At 39.3% G+C, this 24,021-nt stretch overlaps 1 protein-coding gene across 5 annotated transcripts in view; it reads right to left on the bottom strand.

Annotated features, from left to right (window-relative positions):
* Positions 1-6,975: 6,975 nt before the first annotated feature.
* LOC124172808 overlaps positions 6,976-24,021 on the bottom strand; it is a 184,651-nt gene continuing 167,605 nt past the window's right edge. For 4 of the 5 annotated variants that reach the window (XM_046552292.1, XM_046552295.1, XM_046552294.1 and 1 more), the window contains 2 exons: positions 21,666-21,872; positions 9,525-10,760 (listed from right to left, as the gene is read on the bottom strand). In XM_046552292.1, coding sequence (XP_046408248.1) covers positions 10,594-10,760; positions 21,666-21,872 — 374 coding nt within the window. In that variant the 3' untranslated portion in view covers positions 9,525-10,593. Of the gene's footprint in view, positions 7,189-9,524; positions 10,761-21,665; positions 21,873-24,021 lie in introns of those variants that run through there. The other variant, XR_006868279.1, reaches the window with a different exon arrangement.

Raw genomic sequence — 24,021 nt, 5'->3', positions numbered from 1 at the left:
AGGGGCTATTTTGCCGTCTCACCTCCACGCATTCTCGCATGCGTTCTGGCAATTCTCCGCTTTAAAACGACGCAATTTTGATTGCGCCTTCGCATGTACGTCAGATTGCGCAATTCCGTGTACCGTGTAAAATGGCCTTAATGAGGGTGCATCTAATATGTAGTCAAATACAGTAATTTCAGAAGGCAATGACTATATCTCAAGTAATCATTTCATTTTTGAAATGCAACGTTGATGAGTAAGAAGTAAATTAAATGTCACCGTTGACTCCGATACTTCCACTTATATATTCTTAAATTCTGGTCGTAATGCACTATGAATCCAATGGACCGCATATCCAATAAATGAAAACTGAGGGATAGGAATGGCACATAATGCACAATTAAATAAATATCCGAGTGAATATTATGTTTAACACAGGATTGCAAATATTACTCATTCAGGGTATGGGGGGCAATTCATTTACCTGGAACACCACACACTTCGAAGATTTTTATTTGGAGGTATCCAAAAGCTGGTTAAAGTTAATGGATATTCTAAAGAGAATAGGTGTAGATTGGAGGGATAGACGACTGATCCGTAATCTGTATATGGCCCAGACTGCACACGTGAGGGTAGCGGACGGAGAATCTGGGTGGGCAAGCATTGGCCGAGGTGTGAGGCAAGGCTGTCCTCTATCGCCGCTGCTCTTTAACGTGTACGCTGAAGAGATGGTAAGGGAAGCGTGGGATGAGCTAGAAGCTGGGATAAAAGTGGGAGGAATGATGTTCAAATCAGTGATATTTGCGGATGACCAGGAGTTGATCAGCCAGTCAGCAAGGGGGCTTCAGGCCCTAGTGGATGCGTTATACGAACGTTGCGAGGAGTATGGGATGAGGATTAATCACAAGAAAACTAAGGTAATGCGGTTTTGTAAAGCATCACGAGCGAGGAATGTGAGACTCAAGATAAAGGTGGGTGGTGAAAAACTTGAGCAGGTTGAGCAGTTAAACTATTTAGGCAGTACGTTAGAGGAAAACAGATACAGTAGTAAGGACATCAGGAAGAGAATAGCATTAGCGAAGGAGGCGTTCATGAACAGGAAGGAGCTTCTGAGAGGATCGTTGTGTAAGAGTTTAAAGAAAAGGCTGGTGAAGAGTTTGATTTGGAGTGTAGCTCTCTACGGTGCGGAAACGTGGACTCTGAGGAAAGAAGACGAGAGAAGATTGGATGTATTCGAGATGTGGGTATGGAGAAGAATGGAGAGGGTGAAATGGACGGAGAGGAAAAGGAACGACGAAGTGCTGGATATGGTTGGCAAGGAGAGGCAGCTTTTAGATGAGATACGGAGGAGACAGAAGGTATGGATGGAGTTAGTGCTTAGCGGTAAGGGGATGCTGAAAATGGTGTTGGAGGGTAGAATGTTAGGGAAACGAGGGAGGGGAAGGAAAAGAATAGGATTTTTAGATAGATTGAAAGAGAGTAGGCCTTACTGTGAGTTAAAGAAGGCAGTGCTGGGAGGAAAGGGAGGCTCCTAAATCACCTCTTTAGTACTCCATGGAAACCTACCTTAATCGGTAGAATACTATAATAATAATAATAATAAATAATTCCAAAAGCTTAACCCATTATTCCCTAGACTGTATTCAAGGCTTTTATCTTCGGTCGTTTCGCATTTTCAGATTTATTTTGGCCAAATTAAGATGAATTATTGGAATAAAAATATTTTCATCACGTTACATGATTTTCAAAATGCTGCGTATACGCAACGCTGGGAAAAATTCGGTAAATAAATATAAAAGAAAGTAATTTTGAAAACTAAGGTTACATCTTTTATTTTTTTATCTTGATTTGTACACTCGACATATTCGCCGGGAGTTGATCAGTATTCCTGTGGAGGAAATGCCCCGTTCTGCCTTTCAACACACTCAATATGCGGATGCCTTGAATTCAAGGCGCCCTGCGCTAGCCTAGGACGCGGATGCCTTGAATACAAGGCATCGGTCCCGTTAGGTTTCTCGGCCCGCCTTCTGCCTCTGCGTCTTCTACTAGACCCTGCAATTGTGCCCAGCGTCTCAGTGTGTCTTTTCCTGTGACTGGATCCAAGTCGTTTGCTTGCAGCAGATTCTTTGCCTTCTTTTTATTATAATATATTTATTATAATATTTAATACTTTCTTTATTAGTAGTGCAAATTTTAATCATGTTGAACTATGTATGATTGTATACGATTAAGGAAGACATAATATATGATATTATTGCAAAATATTTTTTCCGCGTGGCAGTGTGTTATGATAAATTTTCTCAGCATTGAGTGTGTTAACGGACATGCTGGGGGATGTCATTTTTCCTAGGGTGTCTCGTATGGGTGCACTGATTTTTATGCCAAATGCCATCAGTCTTAAAAATACAATAGCATGAATGAAAATGTTGGTGAAAATGACGAAATTAGAACTAGAGATATTTTTAAAAAGTCAGTAAATCGAAGAACAAATTATTCCGAAGCAAAAACTTGTTCTGAGAATTAGGATCCAATAATGTTGCGTTAACGCAACGCTGCGGATCTATGGGTTAACATGGGATTCAAACCCAGAACAATTCATTTTGCAGCCAAGCGCGTCTTGGTGTAAAAGGTGGACATATTTCCCTGCTTTTGGGGTTTGGCTTATGTTAAAGTTGCGGCTCAAGTACAAAGAAATATCTTTAAACAATTTACAGGTAACTGGGTATGCATACGGGCAAGGCTTAGCAAGAATAGGGTAGTTTCCTTCATCAAAGAAAACAAAAGGCATTGATGGCGATTCGTTACCCACCATTAGTGTATTCATAATACACAAATTATTTGGTTTTTGAAATACCGGTTTAGACGAATGGCAAGGGTCAAATTTTAACCGCATTTGAAAAAGGCCAGATTGGCACCCATGCGATTCCACTCCGCATGACGTCACAGGGACCTAGTTTCTACACGAGAGGATAGGAGTTATACATCGTCTGAGGTTACCAATGCATGCATGAGGCACAGAGCTCAGGGAAACATGTCTTAATAATCACCTATTAAAACTGGCTAAGTTCGGAAAGTTTTCTTCGTTTGATAAGGTATTAATAAACCTTTTTTAAGCCAAGCGCTACCAGCCAGCAGGGTACTCAGCTATCCGCTAGCATCCTGCGTCCTATCAGCGCTCAGAGCCTCGATCAAGGTCACCTACCAGGCGGGAGGGGGAACCAGAAAAGCGTTGCACGGACTTTTTCCCTTCATTCCTACTTACGCGTCGCGTTTTCGCGCGCTTGAAATTTTTCACTTTTCATTTGATCGCGAAAAATAGATGTCATCATTTAAAAATCTAAAAGCGTGAAATACGTACTCCAGGAGTAATAATCTTTCGATTTAGGCAATAAAAAAATAATAGGAAACCACCCTATTTGCATTAACACAGTTTTCACCATAACACGACTGCTCTGTTTATAATGTGGCAATCTATCTGCTTTATCTCAACTGGCCAAAACTGGGAAACGAAAAATAAACAACCTTGGTGCAAGACCCCCGATGCTCTAAGGGGTGTCGCCGATCAATTGGCAGGGATTTTTGAAAGGAAACTCATAGACTACGGAGAGATGATTTTATTATTGTCCTCGGTTACATTCTCCGCCGCCACGCGTCCGACTACCGACGAACGCCTCTCAACAGCCCCCCTCCGCTGACCTCCCCTCCTCCTCAGCCATCGTCTTTCTTTCACCAAGCTCTGCAGTTTCCCACGGGAGGATGGAGCAGCCACTGGATACGCGGGGGGTAAAGTTATCCGACTCTTTGCAGAGACAGAAACTTGGGAAGGAATATGAAAGAGAGTGTAGGTGATGGGTTGGGGCGTGAAAAGGGTGGGAACGGAAGTGAGTCTGCTGTTTCTGTCTCTTACACTTGGTACCTTTTCACTGGAAATTTTTTATTGGTACGACGCTTTCCCATGCTGAGGCGTCAATTTCAAGTATGGGTAACTAGGTACAGTGGCGCAGTGAGGGGAGGTTTTGAGGGGATAAAACCCCTCCCCCCCCAGAGCTCAGAGAAATTTTTAAGTTTAATTCATTTTACTTAATTGGATTGATATTACTAACAGAATAGTATAATGAAATAAAATATCCCTCAGAAAGCTGCACAAAGGTTAAGAAAAGACTTAGCTGTTTCACAAAATAAAATATATTTGCGACCGGTTTCGATACAGCGTATCCTTTTATTTTGTGAAACAGCTAAGTCTTTTCTTAACCTTTGTGCATCATGAAGGAGTTTCACCATGTTATGCCAACCACCATCGCATTCCTCAGAAAGCTGTAAAACTCACCATTTTCACCATTTATTTATACATTAATTTATAAAATTTATTAACCAAACTAAAACATTTATTTTTAAAATTCCTATTATTAATCTCGCACCTACCGATTATCCTGGTGGGTACACCATACACACCCCAGTGGATACACCGAAACCCCCCCAGCCTTAATTCCTAGCTGCGCCCCTGACTAGGTATGCATGTAGGCAACACTTAAAAAGAATTTGCATAACACAGTTTTACAATACTTAGTTGATAAGCTCATCTTTTGATGATACAGAATTGCAAAACTTCTCCGGAAGTGCAATCAATCAGCTCAATTTGTAGACAGGTACATGGCTATTACTGTCAGTCAACAACTGCTTGGAGATTTTTTTGCTAAAACAGTAGAAATGTTTCTTGACACCTCAATTCCAGCTGGGCTTAGTTTGAATTATATGATTTTAGTATTTTAAATTTTTTAACTATAGAAATGTTTTAAATATTGTTATTAAGTTCAGTCATTAAATTGGTTAAAAAAAAACAAATCATCTAGTTTTGACCAACTTGATAGCTTTTGCATTGTTACCAACTCCTAAAAAAATAACCCTAAGATTAAGATCAATTTTTTTCATGAACTTCTACTATTTTTTAATGTTTATTCTGTCATCCTGGGCTGAGACGAATTCAAAAAACCAAATATGATTAAAAATGGTAAGGCAGTTCTCGATTTATAAATGGTATAACTAACACGACTTTTGACTTTTTTCATAAATATAGATTTAAGTCATCTTCACTTCTTAATAGTGATGGGCAAAGTCGTTCATTTTGGTGATTCAATCATTTTGACTCAAGTCACATAAATGATTCAATCATTATGATCGAAAAGACTCAAAGGAATCAAGATCGAAAAGACTCAATCAATGGATGTAATAAATCACTTTGAATAATCGAATTAATACTGCCTCATCTGCAAAGCGCATTGCTAACGCTGATTGCTATCCATATTATCATTTCATATACTATTTTGATTGTGAATTCCTAGATGAGTAAATAAAATTGCAAAAATGAAGGAAGTAGTGTCATGAAAATATTTGGGAAGGCAAAACTGCCACAGTTTCTTAACACTAATAGAATAATTTCTAACTATGAATCTCAAAATATAACACAAAATACACCACACACTATGCATGAATCTGATCTGCAGGATAATTTTATGAACGGCACAATAAAATGATAACGGCTTTAACTTCTACTTCATAAAATTCTCCTACAAGAGTCATCTAATATTTTCCTTTTACGTGTATTGGTGTTATTAATACTAATAACTGTTGGAAAACATTTAAGAAAAAGATTACACAAGTATTCAGTTCTTCATAAAATAGTAGATATTTAATTTTCTCAAAACTATTTCTGCCCTGTCGAAGAGAGATCAAGCATCGATCGTTCCAAATTTTGGAATAAACCGGAAACTGGGATGATTGATATGAAACCGGAAGTCGGAGTGATTGGTGATCGACTTGTTTAACGAAATGAATCATGAGTCATTTGATTCACCTAGTGATTCAATCTTCTTGATCGAATCGTTCATGATCGACCCATCACTACTTCTTAACCGTTCCTTATCTTACTGCCAGTTGCTCTCATGTGTGACCACATAACTTAAAATTCCTTTACAGCCATTAGTGCAAGGCATCCAATATATCAGATGCGCATACTTAATTTTTTTTCTGGGCTCTAGTTGACTTGCACTACATTTTGATACTACAGTAGATACCGGTTAATTGGGACATATCGGGACTTGTGCACTTTGCCCCAATCAAGCGGCTGCCCAAATTAGGCGAACTATCCTGTATATGGGCATAAACAAACGGTGAAGTGATAGAAAGAAGATTAAAGAATGTTTATAATGCAACATAAGTTTATTAAACTATTAATTTGATTAATAAATCAGCGAGTTTAGTTAATTTATTGTCATTTTTAAGAATGATAACAATTTAGTTAAAAATATTTTTCACAGCCTCGGGCCACGCTAAATGACTGTCTCTTACTAAGTCCAATTAAAGAAAAGTCCTATCCTCTTGCGGATAGTATAACAACAAGAGCTTTCAAAATAGGGCAGAAATAGGAACATTTGTGAAAAATAAGAGTAAAACAAAGGAGGAAAATAAAAAAATAGTATTCTGAAAATAAAAAAAATTTAATTTCGTCGCGAGTATAGAGTCAATGTCGACGACTCATTGCCCAATAAAGCGGCATGCTGTCCCAATTAAGCGGAGAATACTCTGGGATACTCCTCTATTGGGTTCTGTTCTTCAAGATCTGCCCCAATTAAACGGCTGCCCCAAGTAACCGGTGGACCCATTAAACGGAATATACTGTACATTAAGTTCAAATGGATGTCTGTCTTCAGCACCCGGCTAATATTTTAGTGGACCCCTTCAATTTATCATCTTGAGAAGCATTTATGTGAGACATTGTGTTGAAAGAATTTTCAATCACCCGCACAGGGTAAGTAAATTATTTTTTACTCTAGTATTTTGCTCAATATGTTGATAACTATTATCTCATTTTTCTTCTAAAGGTTGATCTTTCTATTTTCTATATTAACCCTACAAACACAGGAAGGATCAAATCTGTATTTTTGGGAGATTTCATAATACATCAAATCTGGATCTCCAAATCCTTTTTAAATACGGATTTAATCTGTTTCCTAAACCCCTAAAACGGCCAATGACGATCATGCCAATAGAGATCCTTCAACAAGAAACAGAAATTTTGTTGAGACGTCAGGCATTTGAGTTAACTTGATCGAAAATCATGTGTGAGTAACATTGGGCCATGTAAGAACATAACAATCGCATCACTTCCAAAAACACAAACAACCCATTACCATATGATTTTTTGGAGACCTCCAAACACTGGTATTCAATTCCTAATTTTCTGCTATGGCGCCGTGCATGACGGTATAGCTCGTGTAGCCAATCGCTGGCTCTGGAGAATATGACGCATACTACGCCAACAACTATCGCCAACGCCAAATATTCGGTCATTTCTTTCCTGCATCTGTCCTGAGCTGGTTCGCTGTTTGCAACAACACCACTAGCAAGTTCAGAGTTATTCGGCTGTACGCTGTTGCTGCTGAAATACTTTACGCTATTCGGAGTGAAGTATAAGGCTGTACCACGTGCGGACATTTTTGCCTGTTTCGACCTCACCTGCTCTGCATCATATCTTCAAGGTAAGTAAATAATAAGCTTTGGAAAAGTAGCCACGGAAGGGCACGTGTTTGGAATACCGAGATCTCGATTATTAACGTTAGTTTTTTTCGAATTTTGTATTCTTTCATTCGCTACATAAAGTTTTTCTTTCATTTTTAGCTGAAAGTTGTGTATTAGTGGAATCGTGAGATTGGCATTATATTCATCATGTTTAGAAAGTCATTCATGGATACGGGAGCTAGGCACAAGCGTAGATTACGGGGTTGTGTTCCGCGGGATGCTAATTTATCAGAGTGTAGCGAGTTAGAAGTAGAATTAAAAGAGGAAACCAAAGTGTTAGGCGAGGGTTTTAATGTAATCGATGGCCCCAATACCGCTGAAGGTATTAACTGTGGTATCGAGGGCACAACTTTTGCCTGTAGTAGTACTTCTGAGTCGGATTCGGGGGATTCTATAGATGCGGACGAAGGGGAAAATTTTCTTTGCGATCTCAAAGAATGGGCTCTGAGTGGCATAACCCATACAAAGGTTGACAAGTTGTTGAAAATACTTAAAAAACATCCGTGCCATTCCAACTTGCCTTCTAATGCTCTTCTTCTAAAGGTTGATCTTTTTATTTCCTATATTATCAAGTTTTTCCATGCTATTCTGATTCTGTAATCAATACTGACAACTGTCTGTCCGATGTATCAGATGGGCTGTATATTTTAAACTATTGATTGTAAAAATTTAAGAATTGCAGAATTAAGTTCAAAAGAACCTTATTAGCCAGGATAATTACTTTCTAGACCAATATTTGACAACAATAACTCTATGCCCTAATGGGTTAATGGAAAGAGAATAATGGCTGATTGTTACACATCTGTTGCTAAAATGAAGACGTTTTACAGAACATTAGCTGGCAATCCACCAGTCCGTAGATGGTCCGTACCATAATGGAAAAAAAAGTGTACAACATTCTACCCCAGAGTATTAGGAATATCACATCCCTTGGGCAATTTAAAAGGAAAGTAAAAACCTTATTACTCAGTGAAGTTTTTTATACTGTTGATGAATTCTTTTTTCTAAAAACCCAAAAGGAATTGTTATTTGTAAAATGTTGGAAAATTGTACATTAGTAAAAACTTGCTAATATTATCATTCATAAAACCTACTTATAAATTGTATACTATTGTTTCTTATGTTTCAATTTTGCATGTTTGTGTTTGCCAATGTGAAAATTTCAAATCCTACGGAATGTGAACATTGAATCTCTGTATTTTAAGGAGTAGATATAATATGACAAAGCCTATGTCTACGTCATTTAAGACCAAGCAGGTGAATAAAATTCCTATTCTATTCTATCCAGAGATGCAGAGGGTAAAATTCTTTATTATGGATATAACGAAATCCCGCTTTTAACAATACGGAACGATGGTCCCGTGAAATTCGTTATAAGCTACTTTTACAGTGTTCCGTGAAGGAAACGGCCGTAGATATCCTGAAAAACTGTTTCTCCCTGTTGCATTGATGGCCGTCGGGTTGCATAATCATAAGGATGGGTCCGACCGGGGCTGCAGAAATCTCAGCTCGTGAGCACGCAGACATCACTAAGACCTAGTTTCTATGAGAGTAGAAAGGAGTTTTACATCGTCTGAGATTACCAATGCATGCATGTGGCACAGAGCTCAGAGAAACATCTCTTAATATTCACCTATTAAAATGGCCTATGGTCGCAAAGTTTCCTTAGTTTGATTGGGTATTAATAACCCTTAGTTAAGCCAAGCATTACCGGCTACCAGGATACTCTGCTACCGGCTAGCGGCGTTCATCCAACCAACGTTACTAAAATAAGAGGTCAAAATTGACACACAACCTTTAGGACAGTCTGTCTTTAAAACCTCCTTTGTTTTCTGTACCCACCACTGCCTCAGGGAGGTAATAGAACTAGGCTGGAAGAGATAGGGAGATTCAGAGAGCTGGAGCATACTAACCTTAGGATTTCAACGCTGTGAGGGAACGAACAAACGAAAAAATAAAAATGCTGGTTTTGAACCATCACAAATTTCTTTTTCATGATTCTTAAAATAAAAGCAGCACCATTCAAACCATCCACTTGCAAAACTAAAAAAGAGTATTATTGAACACAAACATTACAATTAAAATAGTTTTAACTTAAAGCAATACATACACAATCATTGTCTGTGCGCAGGTACGCAAATCACTGGATTGATTATGACGGAGACATGTGTCACACAGGAAGTTTATTGGCCATTGAGTATGGTCAGAAGCACATCCTGAAATTGACTGTAGGAATACTGCCATTAAAATCATATGATAACGGTAATATTTATTACATGCTTCCGCTTAAGTTGATCGTTATGTTTTTACTTAACCAATACTGTCACATATAAAATGCCTTAACAGTTGTTTTTATTTTATTCACCCTGGATCGACATCCAAATTTCACAGGTTATGGGCCTAGGACTTCAAATCAAATGCAGATATGTCCATTATGTGATTCAAGATGAGGACGTTTGATTATCGTCAGGCCCACCAGGATGTGTCTCAGTGATGGATTTTATCTTCTATTGTGCTCCAATTTGATTACTGCAACTGTCAAAACCCTTCCTCGCAGGAAAATATCATTTTGCGAGACAACGTACAACAACAAACTCATCTGCCAGCTACATTCATTTACAGGCAATGCAATGAATCAATAATTAGAGAATTTAAGTTCACGGGAAAACTGACCACCCACATTCGTCCGATGAATCCTCAAGAGCAGAAAAAAGATGGACCCCCATCCCATTATTGCACAATTTAGTTAGGTTCGATAAAAGGAATTTGCCGACTGGAAACCCCTAAAACGGCCAATGACGACCACGCCAATAGATATCCTTCGACAAGAAACAGAAATTTTGTTGAGACGTCAGGAATTTGAGTTAACTTGATCGAAAATCACGTGTGAGTAACATTGGGCCATGTAAGAACACAACAATCGCATCACTTCCAAAAACACAAACAACCCATTACCATATGATTTTTTGGAGACGTCCAAACACTGGTATTCAATTCTCTCCTGCACTCGCAATAAAAAAAACCACAAACGCTTCTCTAGCATGTCTGTTTCCGTCTTTTCCGTGGCGGACAACCGTTTGAGGTCGGCACGTCCTCTCCGTCACACCTTCTGAGCAGAACAAAGCATTCCTTCAGCTGGGGACGGCCAGGCTGGGAACGCGATACACTCCCGCTACTGCTGTGGCGAGTACGAGGTCCAGGCACTGTGGGGGAGAGAAGACAACTTATTCAGTGGTGTCCCTGTCGCGACCCGGCCCCGGATAAGCCGGGACTCGAATCCGAACTATTTTAACGTGGGCTCTTGCCCTTGGCGTCGGGTATCAATGATAGTACATGGATTGCATTTCAATAAAAAAAAAAGGAACTCTACCTTTAGTTCCGGCAACGGCACGAATCACCCTGGGAGGCTGGAGGCAGGAGAAGGCGGCAGCACGCTGTGGCGACAGGCGATAGACTGGCAAATACTGTCCTAGCGATGGATAGGGCGCGAGGAATTTCCCAAGTTCCCGGAGGGGGAAGGGATTATGAAGTCTAAATTTCGCAAGTAACGGAAGCTGATGGCGAAAATGGCCCACAAGAGAGGGCCTTAAAGCAAGGTATGAAGAGAGTGAAAACGAAAGCAAAAGAGCCCGGGAAGCGGGTATCGACGAGCCAAGCAGGCGCGAGACAAGAGTTTACAATAATCAAGGCGTGCACAATCACGCCTTTCGCGATCAAAACTTCACCCCGAAGTAGTCGAAGACTCGAAGTAGAAGACGACCCCAAGTATATCCCGATTTACCTTTATATAGTGTCTCTCGAATGACGTAGAGACGTTCAAAAAGCCCAGGTGGGGGGTATTCCGCGAAAACATATCTTTTAAACTAGACCCCCCCCTTCGAAAAGTTAGAACCCGTGAGCGTTCCATTAATGGTGTTTATTCCTATTTGCCAGTCTTTCGGTCATTGCCTTTCCTTCTCCTCCTCCCGGATCTCCCATTTTATGAAAAACAGGGCTGTTTGTGCATCGTCCTCTGCCTCGCAAACAGCCCTGTCCTCCGCGAAATAATTTGCAAATGGCCCCCGAATTTCGGGCCATTACATCCCCTACAGGATATCCCAACAGAGTATTTTCATAATGTACAAATCTGCAAGGGACTTTGACAGGTGCCGAGAAGTCAAGAATGGTAGCAGTGGGATTTTACCTCAAATCAGGCAGAGGGGTGTCAGGTGACCATCACCGATTTCTATCTTCTATACAGTAAAACTTTGATTTTACGCAGTTGGAGGGACCGAAATATCGGCACTGTGTAAAATCAAGAGTTGGTATTGAGGAGGAGTATAGATTTCAGGATAACAATTGCTCATTAATTTTAGAATGCTTAGTCATACACTTTTGTATTGCTCTGATTTAAGCCAGAACCAGAAAAAGTCTCATATGTGAGGTTTTATGGTAAAAGAGCATGAAATCCTTTTCAATCGTGTCAGATATATGTTTCCCGGATTCAATTACCCATTTGGAGGCAAGAAAATGAAGCCTAATAATTTTATTTACTCACAAGCAACAAGAAAGATGATGTGTTGCCTTAGGAGAAACAACATTGCATTCCTGAACTATGTTTCCCGTGGTTGAACAACATGGTTGAATTGCTAGCATTTCTGGCACTAAGATTAGTTCTGTTACCCAGGAGAAATTTTGGAATGGTGATACTAAATGCTCACAGAGAAGCTAATTTTCGAAAATATTCTCATTAAAAGCAGTTTTCAGGAAATCTGTTAAACCACCTGCAGGCAAACAAAGATTGGAGATTGAAGAAATGAGGTATCTGAGAGTAGTCATCCAAATTAACCCCATGAACAGGGAGCAAAATTTTGCTAACACATCACAAAGGCTTTACACCCTGTGGGCCTGGGTTCAAGTCCTGGCAGTAGCAGAGACTTATCAGAGATGGCCCTATCCCCACTTGAGTGTAATGTGGAGGGCACTTCCAGTGCACCACTCTGTCCAGCAGATGGGACGTTGAGACCTGGTCCCTTTGGAGCCTATCATTACAACCTGGCTAATGCCAACATAGGGTTACTATCCCCCAAGCCCTTACTTCATGGCGCTAATGACCCCAGCTGTCGGTTACCTCTTTCCAAATAGCATACCATAGATAATACATGCACACAGGACCCGGGATATTCGGAAATTTAGATTTTTCCGGTGTTTAGATCACTTTTTTTAAGTGAACTATTTAAATAACCATGCAACTGCCGTCATGCCGCCAGTAATGAATAAAAAAATGATAAATAGTCCGGAACAATTTTCCCTCTTTATAATTTTTACCCATTAAAAAAGCATTTCCCAATGAACTTTTAGCATTAGTAGATTGAATCCACTGGGTATAAGCTTCTCTGTCGGCATTCTTCCGCGAATTCAGCGCCGGGACCTTCGACTTACAAGCCGTGTGACTCATCTTCACGCAATATTTTGCTGCCCCACATCTGGTAACAGCACCGGACACTTTTTGTTTTTCGATTTAATGGTGCTATGCCATTCCTGAGTTTAAAGGGACTCCCTTATCACTCACGTCTTGAATTTGACTTCAATGATTACATGACGATTGACGACGCGAGTTATTCTCCGGGGGCATTAACTCCCGTTCCGTTAAAAAATAAACGCTTGCCACCTAGCGGAGTTAAGCTAATAGCTATTCAAGTTCCAACCATGTTTAATTTAAACCTACTGACCATGAGATACAAGTTGAGTCAGTTCTGATAAGTGCGCCACGCAAGCAACTTTCCCTCGCCTCCATTCGTCCCGCAGATGTGGGGTTAGCCCGCAGAATGAGACAACGCATGTTGCTTTTACCATCATGTTGAATCACCATCGACTTACATCCATACTAGAAGTACGACTATTTTTTTGGATCACCTTGGAAGCCAAAATTTTGGCACTGGAGGATTTTTAACGGCTCATTTCGCCGTTATATTTCGCTGGGGCGACGGAAAACATAGCGTTGGCAAAATTCTAGAAAACCTTCCGTTAGGGATAGATATTCCGTAGTTCATAATTCCGGATAAACGACCATCTACTGTAATTACAATAAATATGTTATAAATGATTGCCGTAAGTTTTAGGTTTCGATGTCCTTCTACAGCAAATTTGAACCAAGAGTGATATTCCCATTCGTAAAGACCCTCGGACTTGAGTGTCGCTGCGTACAAACGAGACTTGATGTAAAATCGAAGTACGTAAAATCGAAGTTTTACTGTATTATTTCTACTGTATAGATACCTTTTTCTCAACTTATACGCAACCAAACTCGACAAATGAGGTACCAAAATGCACAGAATTTATCAAAGAACATGCGACGGCATACCTTTCTTCCTAAATATTGCTATTGTTTCCTAAAATTGGTTTTTAAATAATTAAAAAAAAAAACAAAAAAAAAAACAAAAACTGGTAAATATTCCTGATGTTAACAGCGCACAAACTGATGCATTTGTTCATTTGCAACAATATCTCGCATAATTTAAATGACTTTTATCAAAATGCGGCTGATTCCACATTCAAGTCTCCTGTTGATACGTAAGTATGAGTCATCATGTGCGTTTAAAAGAGGATAGTGTAATTACTTCCAATGTTGTGTTTAAAGAGGTCCTCTGACCTCAATTTGTACATGAACATTCCAATTAAATTTGTACATAAGACACAGGATAGTGTAATTACTTCCAATGTTGTGTTTAAAGAGGTCCTCTGACCTCAATTTGTACATGAACATTCCCATTAAATTTGTACATAAGACCCTGGCTTTTTTCTTCTACATTTTAAAATTAGAAACGTGCCTATCCCTCTGTGGACCTGCATTGAAAAGAGCGGGGGAAGCCCGCTGAGGGTGGGTGCAGCACGCTCGTGAAAGTTATATACAGTGGAACCTCATTAAAGCGAGTACGGGCTATAGCGACACCCCCGCTATTACGAGAGATAGCCGATGCACCGTCAATTGACCCTATAATAAGCGTTTTAAAAAATTCGTTTTTACGAGACCCTTTCGGCGTTGGCTCTCGCCATAGCGAGGATTTCACCGCCGGAAGACTTTCATCAAGACCCCTTAACCTCTGTAATTGCTAGCGATCTGTTAGAAATGAAGTTAATGGAGTGCTCAGTCTCAAATATATGTGGTAAACTGTCGTTCGATAAATATAATGATTGACGAAACAATGCTTTGCATGATTTTTATTCAGTGCGGCGCTTATAAATTGTTTGAATAGTTAGTCGTTATTTGAGTAAGGAAATTTAGTGATGCAAAAAAACATCGCCTTTCGCCTGGATTTATGCTTACGTTTATCGGATAGATGTTTATCTGTCGCCGCACCACTCCTGTTCCTGTATATCTGTTCGTAACAGGTATATTGGCTATTATTTGCTCCACCTCCACTAAAGCGACAATTCGCTATAGCGAGTGTTTATTAGTGCACCGTGGGGTGTCGTTATATCGAGGTTGCACTGTATATGATAGCCCGGTCAAATTAGCCCATAAAAAAGGGGGTACCCTTGCATAAATTCCCAACAAACTGAAAATTTGCATGAACCTCAAGGGTACCACTCTTATGAAATACTGAAAAGTCCCCATCGATCCCATGGGTGCTAAAAATTTTATTAAAGGTCAAAGGTCACATAAATGGGTTTTTTGCATTTTTTGGCCTAACGGTTAGTTTTATGATAAAAAATGCTCCAACCAAAATCGTAGATCAGAAAATTATCTACAAAATTGTCATTTTACTTTTTTCTCTAAGATTTACCGTTTCTGAGAAAAAGCCATTTGAATGTAGGCTGGAGCTGTATTCTTCGTAATATGCACGACTATATTGTTGCGCTCTCCGAACATTATTGGACGCGTAACTCGCATATTGGTTACTAGCTCTAACCTGTCCATCCGCCAACAATCGGGACAGAGATTTCATAAGAGTGGTATCCTTGAGGTTCATACAAATTTTCAGCTTGTTGGCAATTTATTTAATGCAATTTTTTAGCCAAACGGTTAGTTTTATGATAAAAATTGCTCCGACCAAAATCGTAGATCAGAAAATTATCTACAAAATTGTCATTTTACTTTTTTCTCTAAGATTTACCATTTCTGAGAAAAAGCCATTCGAACGTTAGATGGAGTTAGAATTCTCCGTAATGTGCATGGCTATATTGCTGCGCTATCGATGGGGACTTTTCAGTATTTCATCAGAGAGGTGTCCTTACGGTTCATGCAAGTTTTCAGCTTGTTGGGAATTTATGCAAGGGTCAATGTCTATTTTGACCGGGCTATGAAGGCAGTATCCTAATGATGAATAATGATCACTTTATCTCAGCTCAGAACTGAACCGTTATAAAGTTACCATCCTTTGAACATTGCAGAGTCAGGCCTCAAGAGTAAAAAATGAAAAAATCACATAAATGCCGATCACTAAGGAACCATGGCTCATAAACCATTGGTTATTGTTTCTTTTCGAATAAAATTCATTTATGTACATTTTGAAATAACTTTCAAGTCATTTGAAGCAATGATAAACAAATAGGACTTGTTTAAACGATAAAAATTAGACATTATTTAACAATTTATTACTAAAAAGGGCACCTTTTATTTTCTTTAAAATTTCTCGGTGGGTAGTTTAAATGTTCGGCTATCAATAAAACAAAATAAAAATGGTAGTACTTTTATACTTTTTGTTTTAAGATATGTCAAAGTTAGGCATGTTTGCGACTCTTTTACACAAAGATTGCATACCTTCAAGGGAAAAATTGAAGTTTCTTTCTACTTAGCATGCATGACGGAGATAAAGGTCATATCTGAATGATTGATTACATGTATTGAATGAAAGCTAGCTCAATCTTGTTAACTTCCATGGCATCCAATGTGTGCAAACACCCACTGCTACTGGCAAACATTGAATAACTGGTATTGAATTGAATTGTTAACTGAAACTGTGAATGAGTTGCAATTTGCACAGAGTATTTTTCAATGGCGCTTCATACAAGTCTTCTACTTTGGGCTACGTGGAACAATTCCATGGACCATATGGATGCATAAACGGGAAACTAATGTCATTCTCTTCTGAACAAACTGCAGTGGTTTGAGAAATTCACCAGGTTTTTTGGAAACACACAATGAAGTCATTAATGGTGAGATCTTGAGTGCAATATGTCTTTATATCTGAATTTGTTAGTGTCACAGCCTGTTTGATTGTCTGGTTTACAGAGCGAGCTACAGTTGTGCTGCATCTATTAACTACCAAGACATGAAAGTATTGATCCCATGTACAGGTGTTCCTTTCACCCAATCATTTTTTTGTCTAAATAGAGTGGTTTCCTATTATTTTTCATTCATTCAAAAAATGAGTGAAAAATAATAGATGTGTATGATGTAGAAAACATGTAGCATAAAATAATAAAACGCCCATAAACATGGGAAAATTGTTGCATTAAAATAACACCGCCAAGATTTTCTTTAAAACCGAAATCACATGGTTTTAAAACGAATTTTAGCAATAAATAAAACCACTTTCACGGACCTCTAACTATACGTCTTAACACTTTGCGTGCCATGGACGCGATATTAAGTCCTGTCAATCTTTCTGAAGATTAATTGCCATGGACGTAATGTTCCGTCTTTCTATTTTATTGACTTTGCTTGCGTGAAGCCACAGAGTAGACATATACAGAGGGGACATTAGGTGTCTGTACCATAGGTTTCTCTGTAATGAAAAATCGCACGGCGGCCATATTGAAAATACGTAAAATTATGCTGTAAATTCAAACCAAATAGTGCTAACAACTTACAATCCACCGAAAAAGAGGGTTTAAAATTCAAAGTAGCCTAATTATTTCTTTACTAATGAAGGTAGAACAAGGAACGCCAAATCGTACGCACAAATCCGGCAGTTATTATGTAAATAACTGACAGTCCTGTTTTCTAAATCCGACCGACGACATCGAATCACCCATTCCTTGGACCTGCGCCAACACCACAAGTTCTTATTAAACTTTTTCGACAATTTCATTTCGCATGCAAAATAATACTCGAATATAAGTTTAGTTTCTTCGATCAGCAATGTAAATCAGAAAAAATATGAAATTACTTACCTCACAGGGTCTTTAGGGAAACTGAAAAAACTCAACTTTGCTTCCGTCATGCCCGCATTGTTTTTGCAGTGACTGGCTGAACACCAAGCAAAACCTTTTCTTCTCGTCTTATTTTCCATGTTTCTTTAAAACACTAGCACACTACGTGAAAGCATTGAAGAGTGGAGGAATAAAAAAAAATTTGTGCGACAACACTCCACGCCAAGCGCGAATGATAGCAACGATAGCAACCAAATAGCAACTCAAGCCACGTTTCCTTATTTAGAACATGGTGAAATGCGGAATGAGCTTATTACCGCCTTCAGCCGTTTTGTCATCTCAGTATATCCCTACTCTGTGGTGAAGCTGTGATATTCCACCCATATTACTTTTCCAGTTTACTGCTTAGTGGTTCCGTTATTTCAAAAATCAACTGCTCGATGGAAAAAGAGTTCTTTTAATGTCTTGAGGACAAAAAGTTCTCCGTAGCTACCGGCACCCTTTTCTCAGCCTACTTTGTGCGAAAATTCTTTGGGGGATAGACTGCTTGTTGAGGGTGCAGTGACCCTTTCCGTCATCCAGGATTTTGAGTGATTTGCTTGGAACAATGCTTTTGTATGATTCCCATGGTTTAATTAGTTCAAATTGATCGTAATAAAAAATATTATGCATTTTATGGCGGTACATCATTTGTTGCTACTTTTTTATTTTTCAAAATCATTAGGTTTTCATTATTGAAATATATATTTAAAAGTTAGCTATAAATGTTATTCAACTCATTCATAAAGAAGAGCAAAGTCCATTTTTATTGAAATACACATCCATATTACATAATATATTTTTGATGCTAATGTTTTAAAACAATAGGGTAGTTTCCTTCATCAAAGAAAACAAAAGGCATTGATTGCGATTCGTTACCCATCATTAGTGTATTCATTATATACAAATTATTTGGTTTTAGAAATACCGGTTTAGACGAATGGCAATGGTCAATTTTATCCTCATTTGAAAAAGGCCAGATTGGCGCCCATGCGATGCCACTCCACGTGACGTCACAGGGACCTAGTTTCTATACGAGTAGATAGGAGTCTTACATCGTCTGAGATAACCAATGCATGCATGATGCACAGAGCTCAGGGAAACATCTCTTAATAATCACCCATTAAAACTGCCTCTTGTCATAAAGTTTCCTTCATTTGATAGGGTATTAATAATCCTTATTTAAGCCAAGTGCTACCTGCTAGCATCCTGCATTGTATCAGTGCTCAAAGCCTCTCCCCAAGGTCACCACACTTGCGGCAGCGGGAACCAGAACGACGTCACACGGAGTTTTCCTATCATACATACTTAACCGCGCGTTTTTGCGCGCTTGAAAATTTTCACATTTCATTTAATCGCAAAAAATAGATATTGCCATTTAAAAATCTAAAAGCGTGAAATACGTACTGCAGGAGTAATAATCTTTTGATTAAGGCAATAAAAAAATAATAGGAAACCACCCTATTTGCGAATTTAGTAAAAATGGCTGGATTTTTCAATAGGGCTTTAAAATTAGCGGCCGGCAGTCAAAGTGTTAATATCTGAATTTGTTATTGTCCCAGCCTGTTTGCACGCGTGGTTTGCAGAGCGAGCAATAGTTGTCCCATGTCTGTAAACGACCCAGACATGAATCTGTTGATGGCATGTACAGGTGCTCCTTTCACCAAATAATTTTTTTGTCTAAATTGAGCTATTTTAACCTGTGTAAAATGCAAAAGTTTGATATTAGTTAAGGATGTACTGATATGCTCTACAAAGGACCCACTTTTCTGACATTTTTTTACGGCATTTCCTGACACTTTCTCCAAGACATGAAAGCGGTGGCCCAGTGGTTACGGAGGTAGACTGCTGAAGTAAGGATGGCGGGTGTACATATACCGTCGATCCCTTTTTTATGATTGGTAATTGCTTTTTTCTCGAAAAATTGAGCGGTGCATCGTCTTGCTTTGGCATGATGAATTGATAGCCGTGATCTACCGAATCAGAAAATTTGAGCTCAATCGGCCACCCGAAGGTCGTGTATTCCCCTTGTTAACTCTTATATCTTAAACCAAATACAGTGGAACCTCGTTAAAGCGAGTACGGGCTATAGCGACACCCCCGTTATTACGAGATAGCCGATGCACCGTCAATTGACCCTATAATAAGCGTGTTAAAAAATTCGTTTTTACGAGACCCTTTCGGTGTTGGCTCTTGCCATAGCGAGGGTTTCACCGCCGGAAGACTTTTATCAAGACTCCTTAACCTCTGTAACTGCTAGCGATCTGTTAGAAATGAAGTTAATGGAGTGCTCAGTCTCAAATTTATGTGGTAAACTGTCGTATGATAAATATAATGATTGACGAAACAATGCTTTGCATGATTTTTATTCAGTGCGGCGCTTATAAATTGTTTGAATAGTTAGTCGTTATTTGAGTAAGGAAATTTAGTGATGCAAAAAAACATCGCCTTTCGCCTGGATTTATGCTTACGTTTATCGGATAGATGTTTATCTGTCGCCGCACCACTCCTGCTCTTGTATATCTATTCGCAACAGGTATATTGGTTATTTGCTCCACCTCCGGCAAAGCGACAATTTGCTATAATGAGTGTTCATTAGTGCACCGTGGGGTGTCGTTATATCGAGGTTGCACTGTAATTTGTATATAATGATTACAGTGAGTCCTCGTTCTACGTCACCCCGTTTAACGTCATTTTGCGATAACGTCACGAATATTTTGAGACCGTCATTCGTTTATCGCACCTTCGCTTCGCAATAACGTCAAGTCTTTTAAATTTCACGCGAAAAAAAAAGGCGAAGCGGCGGGCGTTGCAGGTTGTTCGTTTTGTGAGCGGTAATAAAGTCAGTCTATACTAAGTGTAAAACAGTGTGTTTATTGATAATTGCGATTACGGTTTTAGCAAAAATTTCTGCAAAATGAATTCTTAGGTAGGTGCAAAAGGTTTTACTTGACATAATGGTTTTCAGGAACCTAAAAAGTGATTTCAAGGCATTTTTCCGTGAAGAACTCTGAGTTATTGTCGTCACTTTTTTGCCGAGTTCCCAATAATTTTGGTTCCTGTAACTGCGACGATGTTTCAGCGATGATGATGCCCAGGCGACTCTCGCCCGGGCGACCACCATAGCGAAGCCGAAATGCACATGCTGGAAGATACAAAAATGGAGAAGGATTTACGTCACTGCTGCTATTGTCGTCGATGAAGACAGGAACTCGTATTTATGCCATAGTTTGGCATTCCCACCGTAAAAAATGCCCCAGATATCATACGCTATCATTTTTTTCACGTAGGAATTGTGAGGTCTCGGAGCCGATATTCACTTTTTACATTATTTCTTATGGGAATTTATGCTTCGATTAACGTCATTTCGTTTATCGTCACATTTTTCAGTAATGGTAAGTGACATTAAACGAGGACTCACTCTACTCTAATGGTGGGTGACGAATCGTATTCAATCCCTTTCGTTTTCTTTGATGAAGGAAACTGATTGGTTGATGATTGGATGGAAGGAATGAATTGGTATCGGGTTGGTGTGGTGGCTAGAGTGTTGGCTTCCCACCTGGTGGGCCCAGGTTCAAATCCCGGCAGTGGCAGAGAATTTTCAGAGACTGGCCGATCCCTGCCTGAATGTTGTGTGGAGGACATTTGAAGCGCAACACTCCGTCCGTGGGATGGGACGTTAAGCCGTGGTCCCCTTGGCACCTTTCGTTTAGAGCAGGCTAATTGCCGACGCCGGATTTTTCTCCACCCTTCCTTACCTACCCTTCCCTCATGGCGCAAATGACCTCAGCTGTCGGTCGCCTCCTCCAAATACCATACCAGGAATGATTGCCTATTATGATTGTATACTGTACAGCTTAAATGTTTATGTGTTTACCTGACGTGTCTTATATCATGTAAAATGATCGTTGGACAGAAATAAATATGAATATGAATGTAGACATCCCTACCAATCAATGTTGTGAGAATAAGGTCGGAAAAAATTCACGTACCTTTGACTGTTTGTGGTCCCTCCAAGGCTGGCAATGGCTTGCTTTCCTGCTCAGGTACACACGTAGACTCTTCATGTTTCCCAGTCACCACAACCACCTTGTTCAGCTCCACTCTCAGGAACCTCCCTTGAGAAGGGCTACTCGCCCGATGTGATGTCCGTGTCTTGTGCTTTGGGCTTGGGAGAGACTTGCTATCAACGATTGGATCTATAGGAGACAACCAAATGAAAATTAAATTTAAAAAAAAACCAATTAAAAATACAAAGGTTTTGTGCCACACTTCTAACTATCATATTATTATTAACTACAATGGTCGCTCAATATATCCTCTCAATATGTCCGCAAAGAAGGAGTTTTGGTCTGCTCTGTTAGCAAGAAAACTCACAAAAATTCTTTCCAAAACCAATTTAAACAAATTTCCTGACACCAAAATTGTTACTCTAGGAACTTTCAAATAAAAGAGAATATAGAAGAATGTAAAAGTTAAGGTTTTCCCGGCGTATAGATTCCCACCGGGTGTGATATTGGGTTAATTCTCCCAATGTTTAACCTGCGTCGGGACACCGAAAGGTGAATTGGACCTCAAAACCTCGGGAGTGTACAGCGTCCCGTGTGAGTGCGGTCACGTTTACATTGGGGAAACTGGCCGCAGAATCGAAAAACTTCTGACGGAGCATGAAAGATGCATACGCCTGTTTTATCTGCTAAAGTCGGCGGTAGCGGAGCATTGCTTGGACCTCGGTCATAGGATGGACTTCAAAAATACGACGGTTTTGTGCCGCACCAATAACTATTGGGATAGAATTGTGAAGGAGGCAATTGCTGTAAGTTGAGGAGAAGAGCTTAAACAAAGATAAGGGCTTCCAACTGAGCAGTGCTTGGAATACCATAATTAATCGCTACATCCGCACTCAACAATAATGGCAACCAGGGATATCAATAAATAAATAAATAAATAAGTACCGTAAGAAGTGCCATTACAAGTGAACCCCTGAAGAAGATGGCAGACTCAGCCATTGAAACGTTGGGAGAATTAACCAAATACCAAACCCGGTTGGAATCACGAGAAATTTTTCTTCAACCAAATTCATGTTCATAAAATAGGCCAGAAAATGGATGTTTCAACTGGCCAAATTTTATGTGAAATGGATTTGAAATGAAATATGTACATATTTTGAAATTCCTGGGTGATAAACTGTGATAAGTGGGGGTACTTGGCTTATTGGACATAAAGGTAAAAAAAACTTCATCGTGAGAAAAAATCTGAAAACTTTGAAAAATCGATTAGTTTTCGAGATACATCGACTTGAATTAACATGGGAGCCTTATGGGACTAAAACTTTTCGCTTTTATTATGTGCTTTTAAACGTTTGAGGAACATGATATTCAGTGGACATAAACTAGATTTTTTGGCCGATTTTTTGGTGTGGTTGCCATTGCGGCGAATTGATATTTAGTGTTTTTTATTATTTTTTGAACGTTTTCTATGCTTCGTGTAAATGCTTTGAATTTATGGAGGGTGTGTGGGTGGAGTACTCGCACAATTTTTTTAATATTAACCTTTTCCGTACTAAAGACGTGAATATACTTGCCTTGCACTGACTAAATACGAATAATGGATGCATATAATACGAACGTAAAATAAAATAAATTAAGGTAAATATTATTTAAAAGCATGGAATTGATTTTGGATGTGACGGTGGGTGGCATGACATGGTGGAACTCCTTCATAATGCATAAAGCGTAAGAAAAAAAAATGCTGTTCCACAAAATAGAATATACAGTAAAACCTCTACGTAGTGAACATCTTTACATTGTAAACCTCCTTACTTCATACCACCCCTACGGTCCCATCAGATTCGCATGTAAATTTATAGGCAAACCTCTTTGTAGTGAACCTCTTCATCTCGTAAAACCTCCACGTATCATACCAAGGAGACACCCCCGAGATGGCCAAACTACCTCCGCAAATCATACTGAGACAACTAGAGACCATTAATGCAGCCGCGATTGCGTACATGGAATGACATTTTCAGCAATAAATGTTTCACGCATATTTTTTTTTCTTTTACACCTTTAAATGCTGTAATTTTCACGTTAATCATTAGTTATGGCCATTTTGTTGCATATGAGAGCATACCTAACAGTAAATAAGAAAAAAGGTATCTAACTACAGGCATCCCCCGAGTTACGTAAGAGATGCGTTCCGGCAGACTATGCGTAAGTCGAAATTTACGTAAGTCGAACCTTTGCGTTGGCACTTCAGAGATTGCTGTATAACAAGTTGTATCGTACAGGAATGAGCGCAACCACATACGCCACCACATCCATCGCTAGAACTGCAAATTTTCACGTT

The sequence above is a fragment of the Ischnura elegans genome (genome assembly GCF_921293095.1).
Source record: "Ischnura elegans chromosome 13 unlocalized genomic scaffold, ioIscEleg1.1 SUPER_13_unloc_3, whole genome shotgun sequence".
Lineage (NCBI taxonomy): Eukaryota > Metazoa > Arthropoda > Insecta > Odonata > Coenagrionidae > Ischnura > Ischnura elegans.
Note: the sequence above shows the minus strand (reverse complement) of the source record. Positions and strands in the feature narration are given on the sequence as shown.